This window comes from Saccopteryx bilineata, chromosome 4 (genome assembly GCF_036850765.1).
Source record: "Saccopteryx bilineata isolate mSacBil1 chromosome 4, mSacBil1_pri_phased_curated, whole genome shotgun sequence".
Lineage (NCBI taxonomy): Eukaryota > Metazoa > Chordata > Mammalia > Chiroptera > Emballonuridae > Saccopteryx > Saccopteryx bilineata.
Window position 1 is genome coordinate 174,422,531 of NC_089493.1, and position 20,832 is coordinate 174,443,362.

General features: G+C 50.2%; 1 protein-coding gene across 2 annotated transcripts in view; it reads left to right on the plus strand.

Annotated features, from left to right (window-relative positions):
* Nucleotides 1-20,832, plus strand: part of AFAP1L1 (actin filament associated protein 1 like 1) — a 67,353-nt gene that overhangs the window by 22,246 nt on the left and 24,275 nt on the right. The window contains exons 1-8 of one of the 2 annotated variants that reach the window (XM_066272953.1): nucleotides 8,475-9,251; nucleotides 9,607-9,735; nucleotides 10,780-10,863; nucleotides 11,565-11,662; nucleotides 12,773-12,881; nucleotides 15,822-15,920; nucleotides 16,571-16,782; nucleotides 19,093-19,272. In XM_066272953.1, the coding sequence (XP_066129050.1) occupies nucleotides 9,693-9,735; nucleotides 10,780-10,863; nucleotides 11,565-11,662; nucleotides 12,773-12,881; nucleotides 15,822-15,920; nucleotides 16,571-16,782; nucleotides 19,093-19,272 (825 nt within the window). In that variant the 5' untranslated portion in view covers nucleotides 8,475-9,251; nucleotides 9,607-9,692. Of the gene's footprint in view, nucleotides 1-8,474; nucleotides 9,252-9,606; nucleotides 9,736-10,779; nucleotides 10,864-11,564; nucleotides 11,663-12,772; nucleotides 12,882-15,821; nucleotides 15,921-16,570; nucleotides 16,783-19,092; nucleotides 19,273-20,832 lie in introns of those variants that run through there. The other variant, XM_066272951.1, reaches the window with a different exon arrangement.

Here is a 20,832-nt window from a genome sequence, read left to right on the forward strand (position 1 = left end):
CACAGATAAAGAACTGGCAGCTTAGTACAGTTAAGACATATCCCCAGAGCCCGCGGCTGGGATTGGCAGAGGGGCACAGCCTGTGCTCCTCTGTGACTGATCTAAGCATCAAGCTTCATGTGAATATTTTTTTCAGCTTTTTTTCTTCTTTTCCAAGTGAAAGGAGGGGAAATAGACTCCCGCATACGCCCCAACCAGGATCCACCCAGTAACCCAATCTAGGGCCGATGCTTTACCCATGGCCATGCTAGCAACTGAGCTATTTTTAGTGCCTGAGGCAAAGGCTCCACAGAACCATCCTCAGCACCCAGGCTGATGCACTCGAACCAGTAGAGCCACTGGCTGCAGGAGGGGAAGGGGGGAGAAGCAGATGGTCACTTCCCTTGTGTGCCCTGACCAGTAATTGAACCTGGGACATCCACATGCTGGGCCAACACTCTACCACTGAGCAAACTGACCAGTGCCCAGCTTCATGTAAATAGAACACAAGGTACTTTTATTTTCTTTTTTTTTTTTTTAATAATTTTATTTTTTTAATGGGGTGACATCAATAAATCAGAATACATATATTCAAAGATAACAAGTCCAGGTTATCTTGTCGTTCAATTATGTTGCATACCCACCACCCAAAGTCAGATTGTCCTGTCACCTTCTATCTTGTTTTCTTTGTGCCCCTCCCCACCCCCTTTCCCTCTCCCTTTCCCCCCTCCCCCCTGTAACCACCACACTCTTATCAATGTCTCTTAGTTTCACTTTTATGTCCCACCTACATATGGAATAGTGCAGTTCCTGGTTTTTTCTGATTTACTTATTTCGCTTCGTATCATGTTATCAAGATCCCACCATTTTGCTGTAAATGTTCCGATGTCATCATTTCTTATGGCTGAGTAGTATTCCATAGTGTATATGTGCCACATCTTCTTTATCCAGTCATCTATTGATGGGATTTTTGGTTGTTTCCATGTCCTGGCCACTGTGAACAATGCTGCAATAAACATGGGGCTGCATGTGTCTTTACGTATCAATGTTTCTGAGTTTTTGGGATATATACCCAGTAGAGGGATTGCTGGGTCATAAGGTAGTTCTATTTTCAGTTTTTTGAGGAACCACCATACTTTCTTCCATAATGGTTGTATTACTTTACATTCCCACCAACAGTGTATGAGGGTTCCTTTTTCTCCACAGCCTCTCCAACATTTGCTATTACCTGTCTTGCTAATAATAGCTAATCGAACAGGTGTGAGGTACTTTTATTTTCAATTGGTTGTGTGACCATAGCTCAGTCAGAGAAACTCCTTGACCCTCACTTTCCACATTTTTGAATTGAATTGAGAGAGTTAAAACCGTGTTCACTGAAGGAATGCTCTCTGGGCATCTTCTATGATTGTTATAGTCCCTGTCCTCATGGAACTTGTTACAACTGTAGCAAATCTGTCACTAAGTACCATCTGATCAGTGCTCTGGAGTCTGCATAGTTCTGGGGAGTATTAAGAATAACAGCGACAGCCCTGGCTGGTTGGCTCAGTGGTAAAGCGTCGGCCCAGCATGTGGCTGTCCCAGGTTCAAGTCCTGGTCAGGGCACATAGGAGAAGCGCCCATCTGCTTCTCCACCCTTCCCTCTCTCCTCTCTCTCTATCTCTCTCTTCCCCTCCTGCAACCAAGGCTCCACTGGAGCAAAGTTGGCCTGGGCACTGAGGATGGCTCCTGTCGCAGTGGAGCAATGCCCCAGATGGGCAGAGCATCACACTCTGGTGGGCATGCCAGGTGTATCCCAGTCAGGCGCATGTGGGAGTCTGTCCGTCTGCCTTCCAGCTTCTTAGTTCAGAAAAATACAAAAAAAAAAAAAAGAGAGAAAGAAATAAAAGATTAACAGCGTCAATTCGATCGCCCTTACAGAGTGAGTGCTGGCTTCGGGCACAGCACCACACTAAGGGCTTTGCAGGCATGAGCTGGCCTAGTTTGCCTGGCCTAGGAGGTCAGGATCCTGTTATTCTCATTTTACAGAAAACCCAGGTTCTGAAATCTCTAACATGCCCATTTTGCACAGCTTGGAAAGGGCAGCACAGGAATTCTGATTCACACAGATCTGACCTCAAAGATTGAACCTTGGGCTGCCCACATCAGAATCACCTGGAGTACTTAATAAAATGCAGATTCCTGGGCCCCAGTTCAGGGTCTGCTGACTCAGATGCTCCTGATAGGAGGTCTGGGAGTCCGCATGTTCAACAAACCCTCTGAGCCAGCTGTCCTGGGGGTAGGTATGAGCCCTGGCAGATCTATTTGTCATAAGCATTATAGGACTTTTCTATAAATTAAATTCCCTGTTGGTTTAAATCCCTGTGGCTTGAATTATCGGGCTTTAAGGACAAAGCTGCCATCAAAGGTACCTCTGTATTCACTGCACCTGGGAGTTAGCTGTTGGGGGAAGTTCTTTATTGTCCTTCAAAACCCATGCACCGGCTGAAAGCTTTTCTGTGTGATGTGTACAGTTCTCTCCAGTACGAGACACTACTGTTAAGTCAGGTGTGTGCTCTGAGTTACTTGTTTTTCTTCTGAGACAGGCATCGTTAGGGGCCTGAAGTTCAAAGGGGCCAGTGAGGGGAGGCTCACTGAGCAGGAATTTCAGACCCTTGATAAGGGCCTCTCACCCACTCAGTGAAGGGACCCCCAGATCAGAGGCCCAGTGAAGTCATAGCCCAGAGCCCTCAGCGGGGGATCTTTGAGGGGCTGCCCGCCTGCTCCCTATCCCAGCCAGGCCTCTGCAGCTCTGAGCCAAAGTCTTCTGATGGAGGATTCAGAAACAGGGGGCAAGCTTTGAAGTCAGACAGACCTGGGCGCAAGGCCCGGCCTCACTGTTTACTGGCTAGGTGACCTCATTTCTCCAAGCCTCTGTTTCCTGCCTTGTAGGGCACAGACAGCAATAAAACATACATCTTGTGCAGTTTATGAGGATTAAATGAGATGACGCATGCTAACTGCCCAGCACATGATAACGGTTCAGTTCTAGAGAAGGATTTCGCCCGGTCACTGCCTTCAAGCTGCGCCTTCCCTGCGGCTCCCACCCCCTCTGCCACCTGCTGCCCGCCGGTTCCTTCAGGCCGCACCGGGCAGCCCCTCACGCCCCCTACACTTCTCCCAGCTTTGCTCAGCCCCCTCCTTCTCCTTTGAACTATTTGGATTTTTACAGTCACATCTCAGTTAAATGAAAAAACACTTAGAAGTCAAGATCCTGTGTTAGGAACCTCATCAAGGACCACAAAACAAAACAAAACAAAACAAAATAAAGTGTTACAAAGCTTGAGTACTGTAGCTTGTGTTTTTAGGTTGATGCTTTATCCACTGTGCCACCATGGATCAGGCTTGTAGCTTGTGTTTTTAAATGCAGAGCGCTCACTCACAACCTAACTGTTATTACTTTAGGAACAATTATAAGAGACCTTAAATTAGAAGCAGGGGATTTTTAGAAGCAGGAATGCTGCCACACATTGGCACTTGCTGATAGCAGCAGGAAGAAATCTCTGGAAACTCACAGCAGAGCAAGAGAGGCCGGAAAAGAAGGGAGGGGAAGGGGTAAAGGGAGGGACAGAGGAAACCACTGATAGGAATAGTACTTACCGATTAAAAGGAATAAAATAGTGATCCACACTGCAATATAGATGAACCATGGAAATGTTATGCTACCTGAAAGAAACCAGTCACAGAAGGCCACGTACTATTTTTTATTATTATTTAACTTATATGGAATGGTCAGAATAGACAGATCTGTACAGACAGTAAATAGAATAGTGGCTGTTGGGGCTAGAGATGGACTGCAGAGTTGGGAGTACTGAAATCATTCTGAAATTGACCAGGGGGATGGTCTCACAACACTGTGGATATAATGAGAACCAATGAATGCACACTGTCAAAAAAAAATCTGAGCCTGACCTGTGGTGGCGCAGTGGATAAAGCGTCGACCTGGAAATGCTGAGGTCGCCGGTTCGAAACCCTGGGCTTGCCTGGTCAAGGCACATATGGGAGTTGATGCTTCCAGCTCCTCCCCCTTCTCTCTCTCTGTCTCTCCTCTCTCTCTCTCTCTCTCTCTCTCTCTCTCTCTGTCTTTCCCTCTCCTCTCTAAAATGAATAAAAAAAAAAAAGTTATACAAAAAAAAAAAGAAACTAATAAAAAAAAATAAAATAAAATAAAAATCTGAAGAGTTTGAGGTCATTCTTTGAAGGACAGTCATTCTCAGGAAGGTGTGGCTGGGAATGGGAGTGCCTAGGAGGTCCTCAAGATGCTTTCAGAGGGTCTATAAAGTTAAAACTACTATTATGTAATCCTAAGACCTTATATGACCTTCTTGCTCTCGACATCTCACGGGTAACACATTGGGGTTTTTCCAGAGGCACGTGACACGTGCTGACAGAGGAGCTCTGCGGGTAATGGGACAGGTGCCTGTAATTCCTGTGTTTTAAAGTTTCCTGTCTTAATTCTTTTTTATTTTCTTTTTTTTACAGAGACAGAGAGAGAGCAATAGATAGGGACAGACAGGAAGGGAAAGAGATGAGAAGCATTAATTTTTCGTTGCAACACCTTAGTTGTTCATTGATTGCTTTCTCATATGTGCCTTGACCGTGGGGCTACAGCAGACCAAGTAACCCTTGCTCAAGCCAATGACCTTGGGCTCAAGCTGGTGAGCCTTGCTCAAACCAGATGAACTCATGCTCAAGTTGGTGAGCTCAGGGTCTCAAACCTGGGTCCTCCACATCTGTCTGACGCTCTATCCGCTGCGCCACTGCCTGGTCAGGCTCTGTCTTAATTCTCAATGAAGTCAATGCTGACAGATATAACCCACAGAAAACAAAAGCTCTTTGGAGTCCTTGATAATTTTTTAAAGTTTCAGGAGTGCTGAGGTCAAAACATTTCAGAACCCTGGTGGAGAGGCCAGCGGCCGCTGCACCCACAGCCTGACATTCCTGCAGGAAAGCAGAGCAGGGCCACGGACGTTCAAATACGAGCCCCGTGGTACCCCGCAGTGCCCTCCCGTAGCATTGCCACGGCCTCCCTGTGAGCAGTCAGTGTGTTTGGGGCGGGCGTCCAGAGAATGCCGCTGGAACAGTCCTTTGTTCACTTCCTAATTCCCGCAGATGGCACATAATTAGTGCTTAGCATTCTGGACCCGAGTTGATGGACTTGTGGTATGTCTGTCGAGGGTGCCAGAGAAGTGTGTGATTCCACTTGAAAATACGTCCTTTACAACAGCTAAAATTTGGCTAAAATGATTTCCTACGTCAAAGAGGGACACCCCCCGCCCCCAGGGGGCTCAGGCACCTTGCACTTGGGGCCGGAGGTGAGGGCTGTCCCTTGTGCTTGTGTGACTCGGTAGCTCCAGGACCCACACCAACTTGAGATCAGCCTGGCTCCCCTCTTTCAAGCTAGGCAACCATCCCACAGCTTCTCTATCTTCTGGAACATCGACCTCCCAATAGGACCTACGCCCAGACATGGGGTAAGACGCAACACCACGCGGAAACCTCAGCTCAAGGCTCCGAGGCAGAGAGAGCTCACGAGGGGGGTATGTCAGTGTAGGCCTTCAGCTCCCATCCGAAAGCTCTGAGGGGATGATGGAATGCTACAGGCAGACTGCAACATCCCGTTTTCCCAACAAGTACCACTCTCTATCCCTAAGATGTCTATTTTTAAAAAAGTCCTTGTGGCCCTGGCCGGTTGGCTCAGCGGTAGAGCGTCGGCCTAGCGTGCGGAGGACCCGGGTTCGATTCCCGGCCAGGGCACACAGGAGAAGCGCCCATTTGCTTCTCCACCCCCCACCCCCCCCCTCCTTCCTCTCTGTCTCTCTCTTCCCCTCCTGCAGCCAAGGCTCCATTGGAGCAAAGATGGCCCGGGCGCTGGGCATGGCTCTGTGGCCTCTGCCTCAGGCGCTAGAGTGGCTCTGGTCGCAACATGGCGACGCCCAGGATGGGCAGAGCATCGCCCCCTGGTGGGCAGAGCGTCGCCCCTGGTGGGCGTGCCGGGTGGATCCCGGTCGGGCGCATGCGGGAGTCTGTCTGACTGTCTCTCCCTGTTTCCAGCTTCAGAAAAATGCAAAAAAAAAAAAAAGTCCTTGTGGGCCCTGGCCGGTTGGCTCAGCGGTAGAGCGTCGGCCTGGCGTGCGGGGGGACCCGGGTTCGATTCCTGGCCAGGGCACATAGGAGAAGCGCCCATTTGCTTCTCCTCTCCCCCCTCCCTTCCTCTCTGTCTCTCTCTTCCCCTCCCGCAGCCAAGGCTCCATTGGAGCAAAGATGGCCCGGGCGCTGGGGATGGCTCCTTGGCCTCTGCCCCAGGCGCTAGAGTGGCTCTGGTCGCAGCAGAGTGACTCCCCGGAGGGGCAGAGCATCGCCCCCTGGTGGGCAGAGCATCGCCCCTGGTGGGCGTGCCGGGTGGATCCCGGCCGGGCGCATGCAGGAGTCTGTCTGACTGTCTCTCCCCGTTTTCAGCTTCAGAAAAATAAAAAAAAATTTTAAAAAGTCCTTGTGAGGTCATCTGTTGGTTCCCTCTCGCATCAAACCCATATAGTGCACCCCCAGAGCAGGCCCCGGACTAGATGCTCAAGAGGCTGAGATTCATGGGACAGTCTATACTTTCTAGAGCCCCACAGCCTGCTGAGGGAGACAGATGCTCACAGAGACCTGCACAGCCCAGATCAGCGCTGCAGACGCTGTCATGAAAGTAATAATAGCTGATTTGGGGTGCACATTCACTATGTGTGGGCAAGGCACTTTTCATGCCTGGCATAGTTCATCTTCACAGGGACCTTAAGGGGCAGGTGCTGTTATTACCCCCCTTAACAGAGGAGGAAACTGAGTTATAGGCTAAGTCAGTGGTCCCCAACCTTTTTTGGGCCACGGACCGGTTTAATGTCAGAAAATATTTTCACGGACTGGCCTTTAGGGTGGGACGGATAAATGTATCACGTGACCGAGACAAGCTTCAAGAGTGAGTCTTAGATGGATGGAACAGAGGGAATCTGGTCATTTTTTTAAAATAAAATATCATTGCCTGACCTGTGGTGGCGCAGTGGATAAAGCGTTGACCTGGAAATGCTGAGGTTACCAGTTCAAAACCCTGGGCCTGCCTGGTCAAGACATATATGGGAGTTGATGCTTCCTGCTCCTCCCCCCTTTCTCTCTCTCTCTCTCTCTATCTCACTCTAACTCTCTCCTCTCTAAAATGAATAAATAAATAAAATTTAAAAATAAAACATCGTTCAGACTTAAATATAAATAAAATGGAAATAATATAAGTTATTTATTCTTTCTCTGCGGACTGGTACCAAATGGCCCACAGACCGGTACCAGTCTGAGGCCTGGAGGTTGGAGACCACTGGGCTAAGTAACTGGCCAAAGATCCGACAGCCAATGAATGATGGAGTGTGAACTTGAACCAGGTGGTCTGGCTCCAGGCCGGCTGTCTTATGCAGGATGTGATAGTCCCTCTTAACCATCCAGACCCTGTACCCACAAGTCAGAGTCTCACCGCTTCCTCAGGGGCGCCCATGGTGGGAAGAAGCGCATGGAGTTGAGAGTCCAGAGACTAGGTTGAAGTCCTGGCTCTTCTGCTTGCATCTATGTAATTCAAGCAAGTTACTTTTCTTCCCTGAGACTGAATTTCTTCATCTAAAAAGTTAGAGTGGCCTGACCAGGGAGTGGCACAGGGGATAGAGGGTCGGACTGGGACGCAGAGCACCCAGGTTTGAAACCCCGAGGTTCCTGGCTTGAGCATGGGCTCACCAGCTTGAGCACGGGGTCCCTGGGTTGAATGTGGGATCATAGATATGACCCCATGGTCGCTGGCTTGAGCCTAAAGGTCACTGGCTTAAAGTCCAAGGTCGCTGGCTTGAGCAAGGGGTCAGTCACGAGAAAGCAATCAGTGAACAACTAAGGAGCCACAATGAAGAACTGATGCTTCTCAACTCTTTTCCTTCCTGTCTGTCCCTATCTGTCCCTCTCTCTGACTCTCGCTTTGTCTCTGTCAAAAAATAAAAAGGGTGGTCATGGGACCTATCTCAAAACTTGTTTAAAATCCTGGATTGTAGCCTGACCTGTGGTGGCGCAGTGGATAAAGCGTCGACCTGGAACGCTGAGGTCGCCAGTTCAAAACCCTGGGCTTGCCTGGTCAGGGCACATATGGGAGTTGATGCTTCCTGCTCCTCCCTCCTCCTTCTCTCTCTCTCTTTCCTCTCTAAAAAATTAATAAAAAAAAGAAAAATTAAAATCCTGGATTGTATAAAATACTGCAAGGCAATATGGTGCAAGGGGTAAAGGAATTGGGTGAGGGGACTAGGTCCTGCCTACGTACTGGCTGGATGACCCTGGTGAAGTTATTTAACCACTCTGAGCCTTAGTTTCATCGTCCATATAATGGCCATAACAAAATGCTTGATATGAGTTCTCAATGAGACTGTAAGTATGAAAAGGCTTAGCACAGCTCAGCACGGGTTAGTTTTTATTATTATGCACAAGGGATTGGCGAGTTGCAAAGCAGGACAATACTACTACTGTAATGAGGCTGGTCTTCAGCTCTAAAGCAAACCAAGTTTCTGTTACTGTTTGGGACAGGGAGGCATCAGTGACATCATGGTCTTGGCATGCTCTAGCCTTTATAGGATTCTGTGCTCCGGGATTTTGCAACTCCATGTGGCCTCAACCAGCAGCAGCAGCAGCTGGGAGCTTGTCAGAAATGCAGACTCTCGGGCCCCGCCCCAGACCTCCTGAGTCAGAATCTGCATTTTGACAAGATCCCTGCTAATTCCTGTAGATACTCAGGTTTGAAAAACGCTGGTGTAGCATGGAAAGAAAGAATGATAATGATAGTTTTGAGCCTGGGATGGGAAGGGTTAATGTTTAGTTTGGCTCCTGCCAAGGCACCGGAAACAGAAGGTTCCAGAGATTGAAGTGTATGAACTGTTGGGACAGGAAGGCTCCCTTCCTGCCTGTGTCCTGGATGGCCAGGCTCGGCAGCCTGGGACCTGCACTGAGTGAGGAAGGACTCCTGGGCCTACCTAGCAAAGGGCATGCTGGGACATGCGGAGACGGGAGTGCCTCTTCCTGGGCCACATGGGCTCAGAGGTGCCGGGATGAGCCTGGGAGATTCGGTCCTCAGGGCAAGGCCATGTGAGGTCAGAGGCAGAGTGGGAGCCCAGAGGAACGTCAGCTAACTGAGCAAGGCTCTTAGTCTTGCACCCAGCCTGCCCCGTGTCCAGAGGCGGAGTAAGGTCAGTCAAGGCCCCAGGCGCAGAAGAAAATATTGAGCACCTTAAAAAAAAGAAAGACAGGAAAAATAAAACTCCATGTTAACCATATTTTTAAATAAATAAAAAATATTATGTACTATTAATGTTAAAATTGCACATAGGAAACCAAACTTGGTGTTATTAGAAAAAAGTGTCAAATTGGGGTTCTGCGGGGCCCTTCAGAAGCCGGGGCCCAGAGCGCACGTCCAGTGCACCAGCCGTGAAACCGCCCTGCCTGTGCCCCCTGCTCCCCTGGCCTCCAGGGGGTGGGAGCAGGGCCGGCGTCCCGGGCAGAGCCGGCGTCCCGGGCAGAGCTGTGACCGTGCTTTCTCCTCAGTGCTGGAGCAGCTGCTGCCTGAGCTCACGGGGCTGCTCAGCCTCCTGGACCACGAGTACCTCAGCGACCCCGCCCTGGAGAAGAAGATGGCCGTGGCCTCCATCCTGCAGAGCCTGCAGCCTCTTCCAGGTCAGACCCCAGCACTCTGCCCAGAGACCCTCAGGGACCTTCAGGGACTCCCCAGGGCCTGTGGGCAAGAGGAAGCTGAAGCCTCCGAGCCCAACGTTCAACACTGCGGGTCCGGCCAGTGTCCTTGCCCCCTTGGCCTTCTCCACCACAACCCTGGGCTCTGCATGCTTCTCCGTCCTCTGCCACCTCAGTCATACACCAAGGCACGTGCCACTCACGCTCACATACATACCACACTCGCACATACCCCTCGCATGCACAGCACATCTATAATATACACTCCACGTGACACTGCGCACACCAACGGCATGCACTCACAGAACACACGTGGCTCACCACACGTCCCACATCCCACATGCTCTCACACACAACACACACAGATACACACAGCATACACACATCACACACTCCTCTACACAGACGCACTCGCACACACACTCATCTTTGTGCGTCACATACTGGCCCCCATCGTCGGTCCCCCCTGCAGCCTCCCCGCCTCGCTGTCTCCCCAGCGGCCAGGCCTCCTCTTCTGCAGCCTCTCTGCACCCCGATCTGTGCCCCGAGTCAGCCCACGCGATAACACGTGTAAACCTGGAGCTCAGTGAACTCAAGTGAGCTGCAGCCGTGTCCCACACTAGCAAAGGGTCTGAGGGACATGGTGGGAAGTCACTGCTGAGTGACCCTGAGGCTCACTTCCCAGGGTCAGAAGCGGTCGATGTCCCTGGCTGCCCTCCCAGTCCAGGGGAGGGGAGGGGCCACGGTGTGCCAAGCTCCAGCGCAGCCCTGTGTTCTGTTTTCCATACGGGGCTCTGGGCACCCTTTCACTTGGAGAAGGAGAGCCTCAGTAACAATGTAAACATGGAAACAACATGTGAAAACCAAGGAACTCATTTTGGCTGTGCCCGTGCTTGGCAGACTGAGTGCGCTGTCCTGCATGGGACAGAAGTCCGCGTGGGCTTATCGGGGGGAGACCTGGGCCCTCCTCAGAGTCAGCAGGCGCGGGCCCTGCCCTCCTCACTGTGAGCCCGTTCTCCATCCTCACAGCAAAGGAAGTCTCCTACCTGTATGTGAACACAGCTGACCTCCACTCCGGGCCCAGCTTCGTGGAGTCCCTCTTCGAAGAATTTGGTAAGAGACCCTCACCCAACCTCAGTGTGCGGAAGGGCCTCAGCTGGGCGGGCAGATACCTGCACCTGGCCCACTCCGCGTATTACAGCAGTGATCACTTCAGGCAAGGCCGGGGGCTCGCTGTGCCCCACCAGGTCTGAAAGTCTAGCAGACTCTGGACCTTTCTGGGAAATCACCCCCAAACTTTGAGGAAGGAAGGGGTGAACATGCAGGCCGAGGAAGGTTTAGCTCATAGGTCCTTGTCTTGCCTGCTGCTTGGCACCCACCAAGTGGCCGCCTGGGACCCTGGGTTGAGCCGTCCAGCGGCGCCACAGGCGTGGGCGCAGCCGAGCTGGGCTGTGTGCAGGGAATGCGCAATGCCTGTCTGTCTCGAGGAGGAGAGCACTAATCAGCACAGGTCAGGTGAGAGCGCTAGGGGCTGGCAGACTTAGGGAAGACACTGTGCTTTCGTGACGTAACCCTTACGACTTTCCAGAGCATGTACCAAAAGTCACCTCATTTGATCCTCTCCATAACCCTGAGAGACGGACAAGGCCCGTTTACAGATGAGAAGACCAAGTCTCAGAGGGATGAAGTCATTTGCTCATTAGGGTCCCTAATGGAGTGGGTGGTGAAAGCCTTCTGACCCTAAATCCAGCCCTCTTCCTGCTCTGCCATGCTCTTCCTCGGCTTTCTCTGCCCAATGGTGTGACGCTTCATAGACTGTGACCTGAGTGACCTTCGGGACATGCCGGAGGACGATGGGGAGCCCAGCAAAGGAGCCAGCCCTGAGCCAGCCAAAAGTCCGTCCCTGAAACATGTGAGTCACGGGCTGGCTTCCCACACCCTCAGGCCCTTTGTTCCTCTGGAAAGGGCAAGGGAAGCCCCCCCCCACTGGTGGTGGGATCCTCCTGGGGGCACAGGACCTGTCCTCTCTCCCCTAAGGTAGTTAAGGGCAGAAACTGCACCGTGAGAACGTTCCGATGACTCATGCTCACTGTGCTCCTGCTGAGCAGGGATAACGTGGTGAACTGACCTGTCCCTTCAGGCCCAGAGGACGTCCCCACCCGATCTTGTGCTTGCAGTAATAAAGGCCGTGTGACAGGGAAAACTCTGGGCCAGAAGTTGGGTGGCCTCTGTCCTCTTCCCTCCTGCCGTGTGGCCTTAGGCAAATCACTTGCCCTCTCTGAGCCTGAGTTTTTTCAGGATCATATCTGGGCTTCCCAGCCTCGGGGCCATAGAATTAGTTACAGGGAGCCATAATCACATCAAACACTTTCTGTCCACTGCATAATTCACTATCCTCAGTATCAGTGGTGCCAGTGGTGCCCACCTGTTATGGCCTTTACATGTTCACAGCATTGAGTGAGGTTGGCATTATCAGTGTGCTCATTTTACAGGTAAGGAAACAGGCTCAGAGAGAGTAAGTGACATGTCTGTCCCACAACTAGAAAGTAATAGAGTGTAGCTGTAAAGCCAGGGTTCCCCCGCCGCAGGGCCTAAGCTCTTGGCCATGAGGCGAAACTGCCTCACTAAATAACCTGTCTCACATTACGTGCCCTATTGTGCCTCATATGTCTGTAGAGCTGGTAGTAGGGTATTGCAGAACTCATAGTAGCCTTTGATAATTCTGTATGTGCTCACTCAAGTGTATAACTACTTCTACGTGGCAGTCCACAAAACATCGAGAAGTTACAGAGGATCCCTGATGCTCAAATAATGGATAAGAAACACAGGACCACTCAGATGAACACTTAAGGTTTCCCAGCTCTGCCCTTCTGCAAACCTATTGGATCTTATGGCTACACAGTCAGATCCTGCCTTCTGGGAGCTCCTGCCTCCCTCTCCCAGCCTCCTGCCTGTCACTCTGCTGCTCTGCTCTGCTCTCCTGACCTTCTTAGTCTCACACACCTCCTTCTTCTCCCTGCAGGCAGCAGACCTGCCTCCACCGCTCCCAAACAGGCCACCACCTGAGGACTACTATGAGGAGGCACTTCCCCTGGGGCCAGGCAAGTCCCCTGAGTACATCAGCTCTCACAGTAAGTTCTGTTCACCCTGGGAGTCGAGGGCAAGGGGTAAGAGGCTCCTCTCCTGAAGCTCCAAGCCTGGCACCCACCCAGCCATGCCCACCTCCTGAGGAGTAACTGCCTGAGCACACGGCCCATTCAGTGACCTCCTGGGTACTTCAGTGGGTCAGGAGTCTGGGCTGTAGTCCAAGTTCTGTGTGGCCTTGGGCAGCCCCCTTCCCCTCTCTGGACCCCTATTCCCCTACCTTTAAAATAAGAAAGAGAGGCTAGACACACACATGTAAATTTGCTAGGATGGAGATGCACAGATGACCACTACAACCCCCTTCTGGCCCTAAAGCCGGTGCCAGCCGCAGTGCACCCCTTCAGTGGACCGATGAAATAATGAGTTTCAGCAGAATCATGCCGTGCAGGTGGACTTGGTTGTAAAGCCAAGGCATACAATCAAGAAGTACACGTCAAGTCACAGGGCTTTAGAGCGCAGGCACCGCAGGGGATTTATGAGCTGATGTGGGCAGAAGTATTGGAAACTTTATTTATATTTAGATCAACACATCTTTTTTAAATGTATATGTAAAGGTTTTATAGTATTTATAACCTAATGATAGCATGAGGCTTGTAATTCATTGATATATATTGTGAATATATAACATAGACATAGGAAGTAATTACATATACACATGTAATTTATACATGAGTAAACATAAGTGTATCTCCTGATTATATTTTTACTGAGAGGTGAGCATAATACAATAATTTAGAGGGCACTGGTTTCAATTACCTTTGAAAAAATCTCTTAGATTGGCCACAGAGTGTGTGGTTTTGACTTGTCTCCAGTGTTGCAACAGGTGGCTGTCTCTCTGAAGATCAGATAAGTCACTGGCTTGGGTATAGGGACTTAACATTCCATACAAGAAAGTACATGATGGTGTTTGAATGACCCAGCGTGGGAGCTGAACTTGCATACGATAACATTGGTGGGCAGCCGTCCTATCATTCATCAGCACAGCAGAATATTTTCCAACCAGGAGAAAAGTCAACAAAATAAGTCTCCTGTGCTGATCAGAAATGAATTCCAAGATACATTGATTGAAAAGAAAATCAAACACAGAACACTGCACATAACAGGACTCCACTTACTTTTTTTTAACAGGATACACACACGCACGTACGTTCATTCTAACCATTTTTCTAGGACATGCAAGGAACTCTTAACAGCACTTTCCTGTGGGAAATGAATAGAAATCTGGGTAAAGCGAACATGTACTCCCATTCAGATTCTTCTGTGCTGACTGTGCTTTCCACCACAGGCATGTTGTTTTTTTCTTATAGTGAAATACACGTAACATATAATTGACCATTTCAACCAGTTTAAAGTGTCCAATCAGTGGCATTAGTACATCCTCAGGGCTGTGCGGCCATCACCACTGTCGAGTTCCAGGCATTCTCATCACTCCAGAAGCGCACCCCAGGCCGCTGCCTGTCACCCATCTGCTTTCTGTCTCTATGGATTTGCCTTTCTAAATATTACATATAATAGAATCATGCAATATGTGGCCTTTTTATTCTGCCTTATTTCACTTAGCATAATGTTTTCAAGGTCCATCCATGTCACTGCATATATCAGTACTTCTTTCCTTTTTATGGCCAAGTAATATTCCACATTTTGTTTATCCATGCATTGGTTGATGGATATTCGGGTTGTTTCCACCTTTGGGGAACTATGGGATGTTATTTTTATGATTACTAAACTAGTTAAAACAGTGGGATGGTGAGGTTGGACCAGGTAATCAGTGGCTCTCTTCAGCCCTCAGAGTCTTGGGGTTTAATGTCACTGTCAGCAGCTGTTTGTATGGGGAGCAGTTGACTTTATTTTATCTGCTGGATGAGGCTCCTCCCCTCCCCAGAGAGTTCACTCCCCTCTTGGCTGGGACAGAGGAGCCGCCTCTGGAAGCAGCTGGGGTCCTGGGGCAGCAGGGAAGGGAGGACCTCAGGAAGGGCCAGGGACCCTGTCCAGGGAGAGGGCGCCAAGGCCGTCAGGGAGCATCCTTCCTCTCACACACACTGCGCAGCCCCGCCAGCTGTCTGCGCACTTTGGCCAGGGAGCCCCCTCTCATCTCCATCACCCCTCCTCCTCCCCACACCCACGCCTCTGGTCCTGGTGCTCCAGTCCACCCCTCGGGGCATGTTGCCTGCCTGTGAGGCCTCGGGGTGCCTGCTGGGAAAGGCAGGCTCTGAGCCTCACTCGGGAGACAGAACTGGCTGTCCCCCGTCGCTGAGAAGTGAGCATTGCCACCCTCCGGAAACAGATGGGCACCGGGGTGTGGGAGCCCACTGCAGTGCTCTGAATGGTGTCAGAGCCGGCTGCACTGGTGAAGGCTTTCCAAGCTGTCAACTTCAGTTATCATCCAGGCTGTCACTAGCAAATTGTGTATAGCTCAGTCTCCTCATCTGTAAAACGGGGCTGATACCTACATTCCTGCATTGTGGAAACTGGAGGAGACAATGAAAATAATGACAGTCGGTGTTTTTCTAGCACATCCTGTATGTCTTGCACTGTGTATTATATCACTAATCCAAGGTAGGAACTATTCATGTCACTTTAAAATGAAGAATCTGAAACTCACAGAAACATTTCTTCCCGCTCAATAAATGGTAGATATAAACTCAAGTTCTGATCAATCCCAAAGCACATGCTCTTACCCCAGTGAACTTCAGGGTGGCCTCCACAGGCTGTCTACATCAAAATAACTTTGTTTTTTAATTTTTTAAATCCCCACTCCTTGGAGGCCACACCCTGCTGGGAGAGTTGCAGGGAGTGCCACCCTCTCCTCCCTGAGGTAGGGGGTGGAGTGCGGGGAATGGTATTCAGTGTCTTCCCAGCCTGGCCCCTGGAATCTGCCTGCGTTTCTCCAAAGCGCATAAAAGCGGCTCTTTCTGCCAACCCCCCAGATGGCTGCAGCCCAGCCCAGTCCATCATGGATGGCTACTATGAGGACGCAGACAGCAGCTACCCCTCGACCAGGATGAACGGGGAGCTGAAGAACTCCTGTAAGTGCCGGGCCGGCCTTCGGTAGGGTTCTGTCCGCTTGAGCTGGCCCTTCGCATGCATGTGCCCACCACCCCTGCCCCTGCGAGGGTCACCATGGAGGCCCCAGAGCCCCTGTCCTCAGAAACCTCGGTCTCAGAGGAGAAGTTACTGGCACAGGAGTGAGGAGTCCCCGATGGAGCCCTTGCTGACTGACCTTAGACGAGTCATTTATTCTTTGCACCTCAAGTTTCCTTAGTATAAACTGGGGATTTGCTGTAGGGCCATAAGCATGGCCTGAGGCAGGGTGTGAAGGTGATGGGGTAGTGACGATCCCTGATGTTTACTCGCTGAGTGTCGGCACTCAGCTAAACACTCCACATTCACTGCCTCCCACAACAGCCCAGTTTGTAAACACTATGATACTGCTGTTCATTATGACCATTTTATTGATGAGGAAACTGAAGCTCTGGAAAGTAAAGCCACCAAGGTCACAAAGCTCGTGGTAAATGTAAAGCGTGCTGCCTGTCTGGGTGTTCAGTCATCACCGTGGTCACACCTCACACCCAGCCCGTCATGGGCCCAGAACCCCAGAGCAGGGATGCCCGCGGAGGAGGACGAGGTGCCTCCCTGGGATGGCACAGTGGCGGGTCCTTTCCCATGGCGCCTGCAGACAATGACTCTGACGCAATGAGCAGCTCCTACGAGTCCTACGACGACGAGGAGGAGGAAGGGAAGGGGTTGCAGCCCACGCACCAGTGGCCCTCCGAGGAGGCCTCCATGCACCTGGTGAGGGACTGCAGGATCTGCGCCTTCCTACTGCGGAAAAAGCGCTTCGGGCAGTGGGCCAAGCAGCTGACTGTCATCAAGGAGGACCAGCTCCTGGTGAGTGGGCGCCGACGTCTCCTCTCAGCCTCCCATGGACTTGTGTGTGCGTATGTATGGGGGGCATGCCTGCCTCAGTTACTCTGGGTTTGCTTTGTGCACAGAGGCTCAAAGCCTGGTGCTTTGAAGATCGGTGCTCTAACACTGGAGAATTTAAAAAACAAAAAAAACAACTTGGAGACCTGACATAGAGTTTACCAAGAGTTTGTTTTGCCACTAATTTTTTATCACTTTAAAACAATGTTTATTGCTTTTCATTATGCAAGTAGAATGCTTATAAAACTAGAGCAAAACAAAATGAAAAAATGATTTTTAAAAACACCACCTAGCCCTGGCCGGTTGGCTCAGCGGTAGAGCGTCGGCCTGGCGTGCAGGAGTCCCGGGTTCGATTCCCGGCCAGGGCACACAGGAGAAGCGCCCATCTGCTTCTCCACCCCTCCCCCTCTCCTTCCTCTCTGTCTCTCTCTTCCCCTCCCGCAGCCAAGGCTCCATCGGAGCAAAGTTGGCCCAGGCACTGGGGATGGCTCTGTGGCCTCTGCCTCAGGCGCTAGAGTGGCTCTGGATGCAACAGAGCGACGCCCCAGATGGGCAGAACATAGCTCCCTGGTGGGCATGCCGGGTGGATCCCGGTCAGGCGCCTGCAGGAGTCTGTCTGACTGCCTCCCCGTTTCCAGCTTCAGAAAAATGAAAAACAAAACAAAACAAAAAAACACACCACCTATAATCCCACTGACCAAGAGCTGACCACTGTTAAGTCTGTTTGTTTGTTTGACAGGTCAGCCATTAAAGCAGGAATGGTGAAACAGGAAGGGCCTAAGATAGGAGAGGGAACAGGAGAGAGACAGGCGGGGCTGCTGTCAGCTCACTGGAGAGGCAGACACAGGGGGCCTTGGGGACAGGTTCAGGCTTAGCCCAGGACAAGCGGCCACTGCCCACGGCTCCCCTGGTTGCAAGTCTCCTGGGGACCCTTAAAGTTTAGGACAAAGAAAATTTACTCGAAAAGGAGATTTGAGTGGTGTGCCCCAAGGAGGGAGCACCTGTTAAGTTTTAATAGACATACTTCCACCCTCATCTTCATATATCTCTCTTCCAAAACTGAGCCTATGAAGCACCTGCTTTCTTAACTTATATTTTCAGTTTGCCATCTCTCATCACTCCTATTTCATAAAAGAAAATGTACCCTTGATTCCAAAGTAGAATGGACATGACCTCAGAAAAAAAATAATGGCTCTTCACCCAAAAGTCTGTTAACAAGCCTTACCTAACAAACACCCACGTGAAACATGACCCTTTGTCATCCTGGAGTGGTGGAACGGTAATCCCAGTCCATAATCAATCAGGGTCATGACTTACTCTTTCCATCCACTCCGCGTGCCCTCTGTTTTTCTTGACTTATTGCATTGGCGAGGACTTCTAGCACGATGTAAATAAAGGTGGTGAGAGCGGGTGTCTTTGTCTCAGTCCAGATCTCCAAGGAAAAGTTTCAGCAATTTACCATCCAGACCATATTTACGGTGGGCTGTCTGTAGACGTTCCTTATCATCACATTAAGGAAGTTCCCTTCTACTTCTAATTTGCTAAGAGTATATATATATATAAAGGTGCAGGATCGGGTCAAATACTTTTTCTGCTTCTATTGAGATAGTGGCTTATCTCCTTTTTTTAATTTTCTGTTAATATGATGAATGATATGGTTGGTGTTTGAATGTCAACCAATCTCACATTCCTAGAGTAAACCCTGCTTGGTCTTGAAGCAGGATGCTTTCTATATGTGTCTGGACTCTCCTTGCTGATATTTTGCAACTGTCAGGAGGGGGATTAGCCCATTAACTTCCTTTTTTGTAATGTCTTTGTCAGGTTGTAGTATCAAGGTAATGCTGGCCTCATAATAAGAATTGGGAAGTAAGAATTATTACTGATAAGCTCTACCTCTGCTAGAATTCTCTCTCCCACATTCCTAACATGCAGTCCATTAGTGGCAGGGAGCTGACTTCCTCCCAAGCCAGCCTGTTCCTTCTCTTTAGAGTAGTTCTTTAGATTAGAATGGTCTTCCTAGTATTGTGCTAAAATTTATCACTTCCTAATCGGTAGTTGTGTCCCCCAGGGCCCCTCGGTAGCCCTTGAGATCTGAAGATTGCCCAAAGATGAGCCCTCTCTTCTCTGGGGCCAACAGCCACAGTCCCACAGTTGGGCTGGGGAGGGGGGAGGTCTTTAGGGGGTAGGCAGAGTTCCCCCTGAGCCTTTGTGCAAGGTGTCTCCCTCCTCTGCCCTCCACTCCTGGAGGCGCTGACCTCTTCTCTTCCTGTCCAGTGTTATAAAAGTTCCAAGGACCAGCAGCCACATCTGAGGCTGGCGCTGGATGCCTGCAATGTCATCTACGTGCCCAAGGACAGCCGGCACAAGAGGCACGAGCTGCGCTTCTCCCAGGGGGCTGCGGAGGTCTTGGTGCTGGCGCTGCAGAGCCGGGAGCAGGCCGAGGAGTGGCTGAAGGTACGAGGACCTGTGCCCTTCTCCCACCTGCCCTCTCCTCCTCCCTGTCTTCCCCAGGACCAGCCCACAGTCACAGTCCCCTGGAAGATCAGACTTGCTCAAGGGAGGGGGTCAAGGTCTGTTAATGGCTAGGGTTTATGTGTGGAAATGGGCCTCAGACATCTCCAAAAGATTGACCTCAGGCTGGAGGCCTGTGTTTCTTCTCATTATGTGAATCCCCTTCCTAACATCCCTACTGTGGGCTTGTCCAGCCTGCACTTACACACCTCCTGCAATGGGGAGCTTAATATCTACAAAGGAAGCTGATTTTATCGTTAGATGAGCTAATCTTTATTTTTCCTTAATTTTCTTTTTATTTACTGATTGATTTTTTTGAGACAGAAAGAAACATCAATTTGTTCTTTTACTTACTTTATGCATTCATTGGTTGATTCTTGTATGTGCTCTGACCAGGGATCAAAACTACAACCTTGATGTATTGTGATGATGCTCTAGCCAACTGAGCTACCCGGCCAGAACTTTTTTATTTCTTTTAAAAAAGGAAAAATCTTGCCTGACCTGTGGTGGCGCAGTGGATAAAGCGTTGACCTGGAATGCTGAGGTCAACGGTTCAAAACCCTGGGCTTGGCTGGTCAAGGCACGTATGGGAGTTGATGCTTCCTGCTCCTCCCCCTTCTCTCTCTCTTTGTCTCTCTTTCTCTCTGTCTCTCTTCTCTAAAAAATGAATAAATAAATAAAAATAATTTTAAAAAGAAAAAAAAGAAGTTAAGTCTAAAAAAAAAAAAAGAAAAAGAAAAAAAAAAAAAAAAGAAGAAAAAAAAATAAAAAATAAAAAATAAAATAAAAAAGGAAAAATCCTTCCTTGTCCTCTGTGAAATGGGCATCCCTGTAACATCCACTGTGGCCCAGCGTCTGCACGTCGCAGCGACACAGAAGAGGAGAGTTATTATATCTCGGGCTCTCACTTTGAGCCGTGCGTTGTTCTAAGAGCTTTACATACATGACCTCATTTACTCTTCATGTTGGAACTATGACTGTTTCCATTTTACAGATGAGGAAACTGAGGCACAGGGAACTTATGTGACTTGCCAAAGGCCACACAACCAAGTGACTGGAGCAAGGACATCCACACCAAAGGCTATAGGCAGGGTGGCACAGTGAGGATGAGGGAAGACCGGGGTGGCACACCAACTGGAGTTCAAGTCCCAGGCCCAAGTGGCTGTGTGATCTTCTGCAAATGCCTCCACCTCTGTCTCCTCCTCTAGTTAACGATTCTTGTAAGAATTCTAGGGGACCCTGGCCAGTTGGCTCAGCGGTAGAGTGTCGGCCCGGCGTGCAGGAGTCCCGAGTTCGATTCCCGGCCAGGGCACACAGGAGAGGCACCCATTTGCTTCTCCACCCCTCCCCCTCTCCTTCCTCTCTGTCTCTCTCTTCCCCTCCCACAGCGAGGCTCCATTGGAGCAAAGATGGCCCGGGCGCTGGGGATGGCTCTGTGTCCTCTGCCTCAAGCACTAGAATGGCTCTGGATGCAACAGAGCGACGCCCCAGAGGAGCAGAGCA